This window comes from Aphis gossypii, chromosome 1 (genome assembly GCF_020184175.1).
Source record: "Aphis gossypii isolate Hap1 chromosome 1, ASM2018417v2, whole genome shotgun sequence".
NCBI classification, from domain to species: domain Eukaryota; kingdom Metazoa; phylum Arthropoda; class Insecta; order Hemiptera; family Aphididae; genus Aphis; species Aphis gossypii.
Window position 1 is genome coordinate 60,075,542 of NC_065530.1, and position 15,703 is coordinate 60,091,244.

The following is a 15,703-nucleotide window of genomic DNA, read 5'->3' on the forward strand; positions in this document are numbered from 1 at the left end:
ACAAGACTCAAAGACTGTTGAATTGACTAACCTCTTTGGTTTTGAACGGCCGGCGATAACGACACTATTTGAGCGGGAAATGACCGGATAAACGTACCAATCGCCAACGGCGGTCGTTCAAATTCGTAATTCGAAACATCTAATAGGTATTCGAACGGTCAAAAACACGATCTCTTTTCGTCCGTGACGACTGTTTGGGGTTTTCATTATAATACCTATAATCGTGCGAACGCTGGGACGCTTACACGCTCGTGACTCGCACTGTTTGTTGCACGGCGGGAGGCGGTGGAGGGGAAAATGGCGGCATTTTCGGCGTGAGCCTACAACGTCCCGCCGACGACGCTGCGGCCCACAACCGATTTCTTTTGTTAACGGCATCGATTTCCGCGGCCGCGTCGTCCCTCCGACGGTTCACCCGCCGACCGTACTCCGGCGACGGCGATTGGCCGCCGGTGGGTCACGTGTGCACCAAACATGGCGGCCGCCGACGGTTGGCGCGCGTAACGGTCGCCGAGTGGACCGTTGCGCATGCGCGCGCGGGGCCTGCTCGTGCGGGTGCGCGCGTGTGTACACTGTAAACGGATCCGACGACACTGTTTTTCTGCCGCCGCTCACTGTTCGTCCTCCGACTGGCTGGTGTAAACTTTCGGTTTTATTTTTTTTCCCCGGTTTTTTTTTCCTCAACGGTTTTTTTTGCCGCCGCACACCGGACCCGTTGAAAACCTCTCGTCACTCGCGCGAGCGCAACGTTACAGTTACACTGTGCAATTACACCGTACCCGTCGTACACCGTCGTCGACGAATCCGTACCGGCCGTGTCGTTTGTGCCCGCACAACGACAACAATACGTTCCAGTCTCGATCGACGCCGTCCCGTTGTAAGAACACACCACCACCGCCTTAGCGAAAATGGTACGTATCCGCCACACACGTTTTGCACGATTTCAACGGACTAACGACGGACGACGCCATTCGGCTGCGACGGTTTTTACCGCGCCAAAAATGCACGCCGACATTTGGCGGGCGCTCGCGCGCGGTTTCTGTACTCGAGTCGTGTGTCCCGTTGGTTTTCCGTAATCGATAATCCGACAGCGTTCCGCTTCCGTTGTTGTGTCGAATCTATTACATTTGAACTTTTTCGTTTTTGTTTTATTTTCACTCTAGGCTGGTGGTAAAGCAGGTAAAGACTCCGGAAAATCCAAGGCGAAAGCAGTGTCCAGGTCCGCCAGGGCAGGCTTACAAGTAAGTCGTCGCGACGGCGTTTTTTTTTTTTTCTTAAGAAACATTCGTTTTGGGATGTACATATATAGTGTAATACTTCTAATTATTGGTTGTGTTAAGTTGTTATTCAATGACTCTTCGAATTGGCGCCAGTGACTACTCTTATTATCCCCCCCCCCCCCCTTAATGAATAGTGTCCTCACCTAATGTTTGATCTGCTCAAAACGAAGACAAATTAATATTCTGGATCGTTTTGAGTGGGTATTTTATGAGAACGATGCGACTGCCACGTTAAATTACTTTTAGTGTCACTGGTTGACTAATGTATTTGTTCCTAAATTTAGTTATCTCTTGTGCCATTGTAAGCGTTCCACTACTATTAGCTTTGTACATTTTTTTCGATGCATCGTTATTTGACCTGCTTATTACTGGGTTATTTTTCTAATTAGGTACCTAAAATTTAATTCAACCATCTGGAGAATATCATTTAGTATACATTTTTAACCTTAATAGATATTGGTTTTCTATTGTCTATTTGTTTCATAAAGTATTCCCTTCTATCAAGCCCATTTATATATCTAACATTTAAAATTAAAATCATGTCTGTTAAATAGTTAACTATATTTTTATAGCTTAAGGTTTCTACATTGGTTTATTGCTTTTATTTATTAGATTATGCGCCTAATAGACTTTTACTAAGTATTAGATGTTCATTTTGTCACTTATTTTATGTAATAAAAAATTATCTTAACATTTTTAACTAGAAAGTGATTTTTTACCTATCTATTAAATATATATATATATAATATTATCTTTTACTTCAACTGGCATATATAATATTATTATAATTTTTATTTCTGCAATTTTTCTAATATTTAAGTAATTATTCAACTCTCAAATAGATATTGCACCTTATAACAAAATAATAATTTTTAAATTAAAATATGCTAATGATACTGTTAACGTCTATAAAAAAAAGTTTTAAGTATTAATTTAAATTGAATTGTTTATCAAATACATTTACCTATATAATTAGACATACATTATAAAAGAATTAAAAAAATTAAGTATGTGTATTTATCCACTTTTTAACAATAATTCTATACAATTAAATAAGTGATAATCTTATTATTGTTTAATTGAACCGTTATATACAAATTATGACTCAGTTTATTGTTTAGGTAATTCATAAAATGGTTTTAAGAATGGTGCCTACTTATTGTAGGCACCCTCATAAGAGCTTCAAGAAATGTTGCATACGTAGAGCCTCATGTTCATAAGTTTCTGGGAAACATTAAAATTTAATGTGTATGGTTGATCTAAAGAAACTGAATAAAAATCATAAAATACTAATGAAAAAATTAAATTAGCTATAAAAAATAAATTTCTACTACTGCCTACCTTTTATATGCCCCCTTCTGTGTTTGATTATGGAATTTATTTTTATATTAGTTAATTAAGTTAGCATTAAATTTATGTGCATAAATTGAAGAATGTTGCTCATTAATAAACATTATATTGTCGTCCCTTTAATATTCCATGTATTAATCATTTACATAATTTATCTAGTTTCCAGTGGGAAGAATTCATCGTCATTTGAAAAATCGCACTACAAGTCATGGTCGTGTTGGAGCTACAGCGGCTGTTTACAGTGCTGCCATTTTAGAATATTTGACTGCTGAAGTAAATATAGTTTGAAAAATGTTATCTATATTTAATGTATTAAAATAATGTTTATTTAAAGGTACTCGAATTGGCTGGTAATGCGTCAAAGGATTTAAAAGTGAAACGTATTACACCACGTCATTTGCAACTTGCCATCAGAGGAGATGAAGAATTAGATACTCTCATCAGAGCTACAATTGCAGGAGGAGGTAATATAAATTATAGTATTGTTAGTATACTCTATATTATTAAAAAAAAAATTTATATTTTAGGTGTTATCCCTCATATCCACAAATCCCTCATCGGCAAAAAGGGATCTCAAAAACCACAGTAAAATTCCACCTGCCATACAAGACTTTAATTAAATGTAAAACATTATTTGTAATTTGTAAGCTGTATAATTTGATTTTATTCATTTACCATTTATTATTTGTCTTATTTCAATAATTAATTTTATACCTCATATATTATAAAATGATTCCATTTGCTACTTTTATGCGAGTGTAGGAGGTATAAAACTTCTTATAGTAAAGACTAATTATATTAAGACAAAGTAAACTTCGATTTTTTTTTTTTTGTAATATCAATTTTTCAATTTTTTCACTAAAGTTATATCAATCGAAAATTGTTTTAAATTATGTTTCCAATCGAAAATTTCTTCGATTACGTAAAATCTAAAATGTACAATATTTTGTTGTATTATTCACATATAAGATAAAAAAAAAAAAACATAAAAATAAATGCATTTCTTTTTATAATTTGTGTACATTTATTTCTTAAAATAATTAAAATATAAGAGTAGTTATTATAAAGTTAACATAAAAAATAGATCAATGACTAAATTGAGTAAATATCAGTTCTTAATGTTAATGAACAGCTGTAGGGTTGTTCTTAAAATATGATTTTCTTTATATGGATATCAACAATATCCAATCTCAGCACATATGCTTTGTTCTTTAACATCATCTATTAAGGTGTTGAGAAGTTTTTCAGTGTATTGCTCTACAAAGTTAACACACTTGTCCTTGTTTGGTAGAACGTCACATAATGATTCTAATCTGTACTGAATATCTTTCTGCGGACAAATTAATTTATTAATAATTATTTATTAACATAAACAAATATGTTCATACTTCTAGTGGAGAGGTTTCAATTTTATGTTTGATATCATGGATCACATCCTTGCAAATGGTGCACTTTGGATGAAACTTTATATCTTTTTTTTCCACTGAAAATTTATATAACTTAATGAAAATAAACTGCAAGACTAAATGTTTAAAAAAAACTTACCACACTGCTTGGTGCATGTGGTTCTCAACTTCTCTATTAAAGCTTTGATGAGCCAATCGTTGTTGTTATCAAATTTTGCCTTACAACTGTACTTTAAGAGGTTCAGCATGTCGTTGACCTTTAAACAGAAAAATATTTTTATACAAAACTATCCAAAAGTAACGGATGGTTGCATAATTATTATGATTTTGTGTGACAATCTACGACCTAAGGAATAAATTATGTAATAACGGAAAATGTGTTATTGTTTGTTCATAATGAAAACACCAGAATATTTTATTTAAAAATTACAGTTTATTATATATTATAGTCATTATGTTAACTTTCATCACGTTCATCATAATACATATTTCTTGAACTTATGAAGTCAGTACTACATATCGTATATTTTAGATAATGGCAACAGAATAGTTTTACATTTGATTATATTCACTAACAGTTAACCAACAATACTGTATTGTTACAATTTAAAAAGCTAGAGAATTAATGACATGTTTTCCAGTTTGATGTTGATCTAACACAAATATACAGATAAAAATAAAAATATCTCAGTCCATTAATATTCAGTCACAACGTCAAGGGCTGTACACTACAATTGTATTATCAATTCAATTGAATTATAATTGTCATAAGAAGATAATCTAATATTATATAATAAATTGATTTCATTCACTTTTTAATTTTGATAAACTAAACATTTTGTGTAGTTTTTAAATTCATATTTATTATAGACAAATTGGTGTTGTCTTTTTGATATAGAGATATTATCACAAACGTATAAGTATAAAAATATATATTTTACATTCGTAAATCAAATATATTTTCAAATAAAAAAAAAAAAAATTAAAAGATAGTAAGAATGTATATTATATTATAACTATAAGAGAAAATCCAAAACATAAATTTTTATCATGGTTTTATCCTTAACATACAATAAATTTAAAAACCATTTATTAACACAAAAAGGAATATTTAAAGGTAAATAATAATTATTAAGTCTAAATTATCATTATTATAAGTCATCATTAATTATAATATTGATTTTGCATTCACATGAGTTAATTCATTTTAATCTAATTAATATCACTAATTTTCGATGATTTTCACGTTCCACGAAGAGCGTTTGCACAACATTTCAGCCTGAAAAAAAACAATAATACTCTTATCAGACAATGAAAAATTTATTAATTCTCGTTAAGTTTGAATATAATTTAAAATGATTAAACAATTAAATTTTGTTAGATTTCAAAAACAGAAAAATAAAACTATTAACATAAAATAGTTGTGAATTTGATCCTACTAAATTTAGTTTTTCAGAAGCTCAAACAATAAGTATAAATCAATATAACAACTATTTAACAAGTCACTTAGCTTCACAACAAAGGTCACATAATTAATAATATAAATAGTTAATATTATTAAAAAAATTAAATTTGATAATTACCTTGCACTCTTTAGCGTTATCCCAGGATGCACACCAGTACTTCGAGCCTTCTAAACACCTGGTATTACTAAATTGGTTGACTCCAAAACTCTTATTTTTACTGCATAGCCCAGTTTCTTCGCACATCATCCATGTAGGCAAGTTATAACGAAGATTTTTGAAAGATTGAGCGTATGACTCTATCATCTCCATACACTGCATAATATTTATTTGTGTGAATTTTTAATTTTAGACCTTTGCTAAAATTATTTAATTTACACACACACACACACACACATACACGTACAACCTTGCAGTGTATAAGTAATATAGATAATTTTATCATTTTGATACTAGTCTATTTTAATTTGTAGGGAGGTATAGTAAATAAAAGATATACCTAACGGTTTATTAAAGACAAACAATTTTCAATATCATCAGGGTTTAAAATAAAAATTATTATTGCTTGGGTTTGAGGTCATTTAACTGATGACATCAAAATTAATATTTTGAATTTTCCAAAAATTTGCTTACTGTAAAATAGAAAAACCAATATAGTTATTTACCTGGTCTTTATAAGTGATTTCAACTTCATTGCACAGCTCAACCAAATCTATTTCGTCAATACTTATTGAATCATTGGTTAAACGATCTTCAAATACAGTGATAAATGCTTCGCAGGCAGAACAACTATCAGTTTTATCCAATTCAACTGATTCTGTTGTAGTCAAATGTACATTCTTTTTTGGCAGGTCAATATTTATTTTATGTTCGACTATATGAAACAGATGAATATTATGTTAATACTGTTAATATATTACATACAATTTTTTTTTTCATAAATATAATTGTTATTTGTTATAAATTATAATTTACTTTTGTCTTCTTCGCACACCATTAACGCCATACATGCAACACCCGGGTCTGTTCCAATTTGAATAAACTTAATAATTTGTTGATAGTTTGAATCAACAAAAGATTGACATTCATTTTCTTCTACATTTGGTAATATGCTACATATTGAATCTAAAACATGTTCTATTTCTTCCTAAAATAAAGTTAAATAAAATTAATTACTAAACTTACTCCTATTCAATTAAATATTGAAGGCAATAATTGAACATACTTGATTATTTTTGTCTCTAATGACACTATGTAAATATTTCATTACAACAGTGCACACTAGACAAAATGGAGTCGGAACTTTTGGCTCTTCCAACATTTTGTAATTATTGGCCAATAATTGTCCCATATTGTATCCAGGAAACACTACAGTAACTTGTCCAGCCGTAGCAATCATATTTGTTTCTAAAAAAAATAAAAATCTGAATATCCAATATTTCTATCTACTAATGTGTATAAATAATAAATAAACATTATACATACATAGAGAATATATTTTATTTTTGCTTACCTAAATCGTTTTCAGCACTTTCAGAGATGGTCTTAGGTTTGCAAATGTCCAATAGAACACAAATTTCTTCAGGCTTAACTTGAGCAACTAACATGTCGAGTATACTTTCTAATTGAGATGAAACAAAATCTGTACATTCTCCTTTCCACTTGGATGGTAGTTTAGTACACAACTTCTCTAATTTTTTTTTAATCATTTCCTTAAAATTACAATAAAAATAAATAATTAATTTTTAGTGAATTAATTGTGACTGCCTTGACATTGAGCCATACATAATATATATATACCCATTATTAGTTTAAATGATCTCATTATAATTTGTAATTCTCAAATTTTATACATTTGTGACTGCCGGCAACCATAAATGAATTTGGTTTTATATTATTAACTTTTCTATGGCATTACAATAATATACTAAAATAAGGACTGTGGTGTAACAGAATCATTAAAATTTTATTGATATAATACATTTTTATTTTATTTTTAAATTTTCTTTAAATAAGTATATTATACAAATTTTGAAGACATTGAAAAATATGTCTGGCGTATTGCAAATACCTATTGTATTGTCAACGTGTTAAACATTTGAAATTTCACCATATCTCAATATCTTATGCGTTAGTTGTTATTATTATTACATATTCTACTAAATGATTTTATTAACTGAAAAAGGATTAATAGTACTTTTAATATTTTATAATGTATTTTACTATATATTAATATGTAGTAAACTCGTCAATAATTAATTAAACAAGAGTTCTCTACCCTTTGGGATACATGTCCCCTGTACTATTTTATGATGTCATACCTCCCTTACCATAATACAATTGAATTATGGCTAATATATATATTATATAAAGGTTTTTTTTAATTTTCACAAAAGCCTAGGAGACATGACCCCTGGTTGAGAACCACTGAATTAAATAAATGCTAAATCTGCAAAGAATCTAATTTACAAACACAATTTCCTTATTATAATTCAATAAAGTATTATCCCTAAAATGTAACATTGAAATTTTTACTATGAACACTAAACACAGATTATAAAAAAATAAAATAAAATGACATGTGACATTAAGATCATTAGAAAACTATTTTTTTTTTTTTTTACATATTATGAAATATTAATTATTAAACACATTTCTATTAGTTTTTAATAGTAAATACAAATTATACACAGTTTAACAGTCAAATTACGGTAGGGTGATTTTATTTGGTGTAGTGGCAGTTACAAACAAAAACCATTTTTACTAGTAATTTTTTTTCATTTTACTAAGATTCAGATAACAAATACCAAAATTTAAAATAATATACCACTTGTTTTTAATATAATATATATTAAATTAAGTCCACTTACTTCTGTATCTTTTTTAGAAATTTCAGATTCTAAAGCTGACATAAAAATGACACACATTGGACAATTATTAGAACTTTCACTATCTTTGTTTGAAGTTAAAGACAGATCTGTAACTGGACATAATTTCAGTTCTGGACAGATCTAAATCAAATAAATAATTAGTCAATTATATATTATATATTTAGACAAAAATTATGATTGAGCACTAACTATCGATGGATCAACTTCTTGAGCTACAAGTGAAATAAAGGCATCACCATATTGGTCGACAAACTGTTTACATTGTTGTTCAAATGACGATGGCACAACTAAGCAGGACTTTTCTAATGCTGAACGGATTTCTGCTTCAGATTTTGGATCAGTTACTACTTGTTGAACGTAATTTAAAACTGACTGGCACAAGAAACATGTAGTTTTATCAGTAGGCATACTGACATCATTGACTATACCAAATATAATATATTAATAAAATCAGTAATTTCACAATTTTATGCTTTATTTTTAGTTATAATATAAGGTAAAATATGAAAATTGTTTTATACAATCTTACCAACAAAATGCATTTCCTTGTAGAATACATCAATAACTGGTGATTTTTTAATGACATTAATATTTTGAATTTTAGGAGGTTGTTCATCAACCACAACAAGTGTAGGCTTATGTTCATTTTGTTCTTTTTTAACAGTGGATGAATCATTTTCTTCAATTTTAGTAGCTTCTTGACTTTGTAATAGTTCAATTGGAATAATGGGATACATTGGCTAAATAAAAAGATACAATTTATAAAACCAAAACTCAAAATATCATACTCATTGATGTAAAAAGTTATTAACTTACCATCATGTAGTTCAGATTATAACGAGAGTCAAGAGATTTGGGGCAAATACCAACTATTGTACAAAGAACTTTTCCATTCAATTCGTTAACAAGGAACTGATAAATGCGTGTATAATTTTCTTCAACTATTGCCAAACACTAGAACAAGTCATTTAAAATACATGAATTGCATAAAAACAATAATATATGTATGGACAATACCTCATTTGAAAAACTCCTAGTTTGTTTGCAAAGACCTTTAAGTACGTCAGAGAATTGTTCTTCAGTTGTATTGGCGACCAAAATATCTCTCAAATGTTTGACCAAGGTTTCACAAAATTCACAAGTCAATTCATCACTGACTTCATTAGATTTTTGGATTTGAATTCTACCTCGCTCACCAGCATTACTAATTTCAACTCCCATCAAAACATTTTTTGATTTCTACAAATAAATATAATATATTAGTAGCAAAATATTTCTTTTACTGTTTAATTTCATTCTTACTTCATAACCATCAGCGTGGGGATGGAATGCTTCTGAACACATACCACTCAAAAAACATACATTACGTTTATTAAAACCATCTTTAATAAAAGTGAATATTTCATTGTGATATGTTAATACTATACTACTGCATGCATCCGAATAACTGCTCAGTTCTCCACACATCTAATAAATAATCATATTTCAATTATAAAATAACAATATATTATAAATTTTTATTACTACAACTGACCATTAAGATTTTATTTAAAATATCATCTCTAGACATGCTCTGTACTAAATGTTCTCCTTTGTCCATAACAATAGAACATTGTTCACATGGATGGTATTTATTAACAACTGGTTGCTCCTATAAAAAAAAACAGTTTAATTAGTACAAATCAAAAAATTTGCTTAAAATATTATTACATTTTCTTTATTTTCCAATAGTAGCTTATCAATGCGTGCATTATTGCACAGACCGGATACAGTGCAAACAACATTTGGGTCCATTTGTGAAGCCAAAGTGTCAACAAGTTCCGGTATAAAATCATCTGATAATTTTATACACTCGTTTTTAATTACTTTCAATGGCAATAATTTACAAGATCCTTCAAAAACTTCTTTCAATTCTTCCTAAAATTGTAATCATAATTATTAATCATTTTACATATATTATGTATTAGGTATACTAAGATGTCAATATATTTAATATTAATGCATTAATAACCAACCAATGTGACATTACTGGTGAGTGTGTCACGAGCTTCTTTCACCATGTTTTTACAAATAGTACAAATATCATCATTATCTTCTGGATAAGTCTGTGAAACCCAAGTTGTTTGAATGCAATGTTGGACAGCATTACACCCAGCAGCGTTACTAAAAAAACAAAAATATTTATATTAGTGTTTAATTTTAATTTCTACAGAATTAATTTAACTAATATTTAGAATATTTAATATACATTTTCAAGCAAGTAAGTACATATATTTCATTTGAATTAACAATTGCTATTAAATAAGGCAATTTTATTTTTATATTTTTCAGTTTAATTGCATTTGAATCAATAACTTGAATCATTGATTATAAATAACTACTTAGTATTTTCATTGATAGACTACATGTCATATTGGAAGACAATATCTATTTTGTCAGGAAGTTTTTGGTATTTTGATTTTCTTGAAAATTAGTATTTAATTTTTTATTAGTTAATTATAATTATTATAAATTAAAATATTTAAATTTTTTGACAAAATAAATGTTATTCTTTAAAATTGTTATATTAGGTTAAAATACTGTAATTTCAAAAATATAATCATAATAATTGGAATATAAAGATAGCTAGATTTTAACTATTTTACAGTGTGCAAGATAAAAGAAAAAATATACACAAGAATACCCCTTAAATTATTGATTATTGAGAGTAAGATATTCAAAATAAATTTGGGATACCCGGTTTTTTTTTAATAATTTATATTCTATAGACATAATAACAAATATATAGAGTGGGTGGGGGAAATACTTATTTATGTAAAAAGTTTAACAGTTACTGGGTTTGAGAGTAAATTTAAAAAATGCAATGTATGAATTGTTTTAATAAATGGTGAGTGAATAAACAAAACAATTGTTCAATAACTAAATTCTATGCCAATATATTGATAGAACATAATTTATTATTTTATTATGGTTCTTATTCATTGCATTATATAATTTGAAAAAACATTATACCTAATCATTGTAAAATAAATATATATATAAATCAATAGAATAACTTATTAGAAATTAACTATGTAAAATATTTATTACTTAACAAGAAAAAAAATAAATAAGTTTGTGATTTTATAGTGGTTATATTAATATAATACAAAATAAAAGTAAAGATAATTGTATTGTTGATCTGATGTCAACATATTTTGTGTAAAAACACAGATGTACAAATACTAAAAGTCTACAAACATAATCAAAATATACTACAATATAAAACCAAAATTTTATGAAATTAAAGATTAAATATCTAGTTACATTTAATCATTCAAAAATATAATATAAACCAATAGGTAATTTACATTTTTTATTATTACTAGATATTCTTTTTATACCAATATATCAATTAGCTCGACATCAAAAATGTCTAAAATTTAGATTAGTAATTAAAAATTACTAAGTTTTATGAAAAATTTGAAATAAATATGTTATACACATTTCATAGTATTTGTATTCACTATTCACTTAATTAACTATTAATAGTTTGAAAGAAATTAATAAACTATTCTGTAGTAATCAAATTAATATGAATTAAGTTGATATAAGTTAATTATTTTAATAAGCAATTTAAATCAAATTATTAAAGTATGTACCTACATGTGGTAATATTTTGTTCCTGAAGTATTACAAAAATAGTTTCAAAAAGGAGATATGATATAATAGAGTAATTGTATGCTATAACAATACAACATTGTTATTCAATTACCAACTGAATTAAAATACTTATATAAAAATGTTTACAAACATCATCTAATGTTCTAACATATAAAAACGCCTAACAGCTGGATACATCTTACTATCATAAGGCATGTCACACAAGGATGCTTTAGTCATAAATAACTTATCAGTATATAGTATTACGAATAGTTTCCTGTTATTCAAGGTTATCTAGTATTTTTATACAAATAATATTATTATTCAATTGAAATAATAAATAAAATTATTTGGATTTTACATTTTTGTTTAGCGCATTTTATTGATAACAATAAAATTATGCACCCTTTTTTTTTAATAATAATAGTATGTGTAATGTGTTAATAAAATAACGTATTGTATTACCCAAGAACGTATATTAAATTCAATAAATTACTATTATTGACACTTAATCTAAGGTACTTGATATTTTAACTGATAATTTATTGGTATATAAAAATGTATTGATTGTACAAAAAACTCATAACAACACTATTAATTTAAAATCTACCATAAACTATATAAGTATCTAATTAGGTAGGTAATTAAAATTTAAAGTAATTAATGATCATACGCCCAAGATCAAAAATAATTAATTATACTAATATTATAAAATGAATTACCTACTTTCTTATTTATCATGAAATTATGATAATTACCAAAAAGTAAATGCTTAAAAATATTGAATTTTTATCAAAATAATGTTGATTTGATTGACGTTTAACAACAGAACCTATCTAGGCATCAACTTAATTTCTTAATTATTTTTAATTTTAAATATTGCACGAACTTAATGCTTGCAGACACACCTAATTTATTGATTTTGTGTTATTAATAATCTAAACTATAGGTACTGTTTTCAATGTTTTCATACTTACCTAATAAACGGTTACATAAAATTAATAAATAATACTGTGACATAACCAAACATACACAGGAGAGTAAAATATATAAAACATCTATATTAATTGTCTTACAACGTATAGTCAACCATGTAAATTATAGAATCATTTACTCACGTAATGTTTTTGCACCAAAACGATGGACCAAACGTGCATTCTTGAACGCCGAGTAATTGGACGTGTCTTTGGACAATGACCGTTTCAGAAACAGCCACAGCACCTGGGTACAAAAGGGTAAAAAGAGGTTAGACAGTGGCGGTTGACCGACGAAAGCAGTCAAACAAAGTTAACGGCAAAGTGTTGTATATCACAACGCGTCAATGTATAACAACATATTATTATTATATTATAGGTCCCTAGACTAGGCTATCGTTGTGTAGTACTTACCGGTGGACAACAGTGCGACGAGGCCGATAAAGGCCAGCGGCCCACAAAGGCGCGCACCACCCGCGAGAGCGGTCATCTTAAGGGTTTTTTTTCGGCGACTACGGTATGCTTAAAACAAATTAACAATACACACGATGTTGTATGGATCGGACGTTGTTCATCGAGCAGACAACGCGAGACGTCTCGAACGTGTGGATGTCGACTCGGTCGCGACGGCAGTAATAATAATATTGTAGAAGACTCACAAAGGTCGAAGGGTACAGCAACAGTGTACTGAACAATACACAGTACAACGTATTGCGCAGACGGATTATAAAAATACGACTGGCTGACGATAATAAAACGAGAAAACGCTTTTGTTCGACTCGGTATGACGAGAGGAAAACGGACGATACGACGGCCTCTGTCGCTAAAATGCGGCGGAGACGTACGGGGGAATATTGTTATTTGATAATAGCGATGTTGTTCGTATTTCGAATGGATGTGGCGAGGTGGTGGTTTGTGGTGGGAGGTAAGGAGGCAGTGGTACTACTACGTAGTAACAAAGTGTGTGTGCGGTGCACATATTGAATAATAATAATAATAAAAATCAACTGCTGCAGCTCGCGATTACGTGCCTACATAATAATATGATACAATCGCGTTTATTATTGTCGCGTACTTAGAAGTAGTTTTAAATATTTTAATATCATTAAAGTCATTAAACACAATATTATTTTGTACACCTACGACCTACTTGTCAGCTGATCGGAATTAAACCGTCGCGTGTCGCGATACCCGATCATCAATTCTCAAACAATTTATAAATTAAAACCATGACACTTTTTATTAACTTCTAGCCACAACATTCGTCCGTTAAGACTTACCGCTTACATATTATGCGTAATGCGTACGTCTGCAGTATATATATTGTATAATATATTAATACACAACTGTGTGTTCGGGCGAGACTCAAACAAAACAACGGACTGTTTCTTTATTATTGTTTTAAAAAAGAACTCAACGGTGTTACTTAATAAATAAAATAAATCATAAATTAGAATAAATCCAATTTTCAGTTGGGCGTCACTCATTTCGATGCATTGGCAGTACCTACCTACAAATAACACGTATATACGGCCATATAGGTAGAAAAAAAGTTTGATACGATAATTTTGTCGTCAGTGTCGTCACTTATCTATAAACACATACAGGCCTTGCGTGATCCGTGATCATACAGAAAAAAACTGTTCTGTCTGCCAGTGTTCATAAAATCATAGTTCATAATTTTTTGAAACGTGAGGTGTGCTTGTGAAATTGTGACGTGTTGTGTTTTATTAGTATTTTTGAGGGATGTATAGACATTTTTTGAATTTAGAAAATTTCTATTAGAAATTTAAGAAATATTTCATTAGTTATAAAATAGAAACAATAATAAACTACTATTTTTATTTAAAATATAAAGAAATGATATTTGAATGAATAATTGTATCGTAAATGTTACATATTATAGGTATAGGTACCTACCAAAAAAATATACACTATTGCCCATAATACCTATTGTATATAGGTATTAATTGTAATACTTCAGAAAAAATGTTTAAATTATTTTCATTTTACATTTATCTGTAGAACCGTTTGGCACGACTTGTAAATTATATTTTCAATTTTTAACTTAAGATTTATCATGTAGGTATAATTGTTTTATTTTCTACGTATTTTGAACTTTGAAGTAACTTTTACCATTGATTATTTAATCTAATAATTAATGTTTTTATATATTATATTATTATTACCTATCTTGTATAGTTGTATACCTATAAATGTACTGTTAAAATACACAAAGATAATATTTTACTAAATAATAGTGTTAATATTTACAGCGTCAAACTCTGTGATTCAATAAATTATGTAACTTACCTATATAGGTATCGAAGAATGTCCACATTCTTTGATATTACACTTCATGTATATTATATCATACTTTAGTTATAGATTTTAATAATGTCAGTATTTAGATACATTTAGACAAATGGTTTTTAATACTTTTTATAGACAAATGATTCTATTTTTACAAGTATTTTAATCGTATAAGTATAAGTATGTAAGTGGTGCTCGAATAGGTAAAATAAAAGTAGGTAAGAACCAAGAGGACTGTTTAGTTTTTTAAAAAAGCTCTCCAATTCTACTAATAATGTATATGTTATTGAACCGTGGGACACTATATAAAATGCATTTCACTTAGTAGTACTTAGTACACTTAGAAATACGCTAGGAACTATTTTTGAAAAAATAATAGTGATA

General features: G+C 28.7%; 2 protein-coding genes across 3 annotated transcripts; one reads left to right on the forward strand and one right to left on the reverse strand.

The window, feature by feature from the left end:
- The first annotated feature begins 579 nt into the window (after positions 1–579).
- On the forward strand, positions 580–3,643 carry LOC114124727 (histone H2A.V). Its single transcript, XM_027988077.2, has 5 exons — positions 580–911; positions 1,164–1,241; positions 2,790–2,903; positions 2,965–3,094; positions 3,158–3,643. The coding sequence occupies exons 1-5, from the start codon at positions 909–911 to the stop codon at positions 3,217–3,219; spliced, it is 387 nt and encodes a 128-aa protein (XP_027843878.1). The 5' UTR covers positions 580–908; the 3' UTR covers positions 3,220–3,643.
- LOC114124726 (prosaposin) lies at positions 3,631–13,853 on the reverse strand. Of its 2 annotated transcripts, XM_027988075.2 has the most exons (18): positions 13,421–13,853; positions 13,151–13,253; positions 10,406–10,553; positions 10,101–10,307; positions 9,925–10,041; positions 9,693–9,857; positions 9,408–9,629; positions 9,207–9,344; positions 8,920–9,130; positions 8,580–8,812; positions 8,370–8,510; positions 7,013–7,211; positions 6,725–6,906; positions 6,475–6,646; positions 6,165–6,373; positions 4,176–4,293; positions 4,019–4,113; positions 3,631–3,960 (listed from the first exon to the last, which is right to left on the reverse strand). In XM_027988075.2, the coding sequence occupies exons 1-18, from the start codon at positions 13,494–13,496 to the stop codon at positions 3,805–3,807; spliced, it is 2,892 nt and encodes a 963-aa protein (XP_027843876.2). In that variant the 5' UTR covers positions 13,497–13,853; the 3' UTR covers positions 3,631–3,804. The 2 variants fall into 2 exon arrangements, with proteins under 2 accessions (XP_027843876.2, XP_027843877.2); XM_027988076.2 differs by lacking the exons at positions 3,631–3,960; positions 4,019–4,113; positions 4,176–4,293 and adding exons at positions 5,019–5,315; positions 5,620–5,814 and having other exon boundaries at positions 13,421–13,850.
- Positions 13,854–15,703: the final 1,850 nt, after the last annotated feature.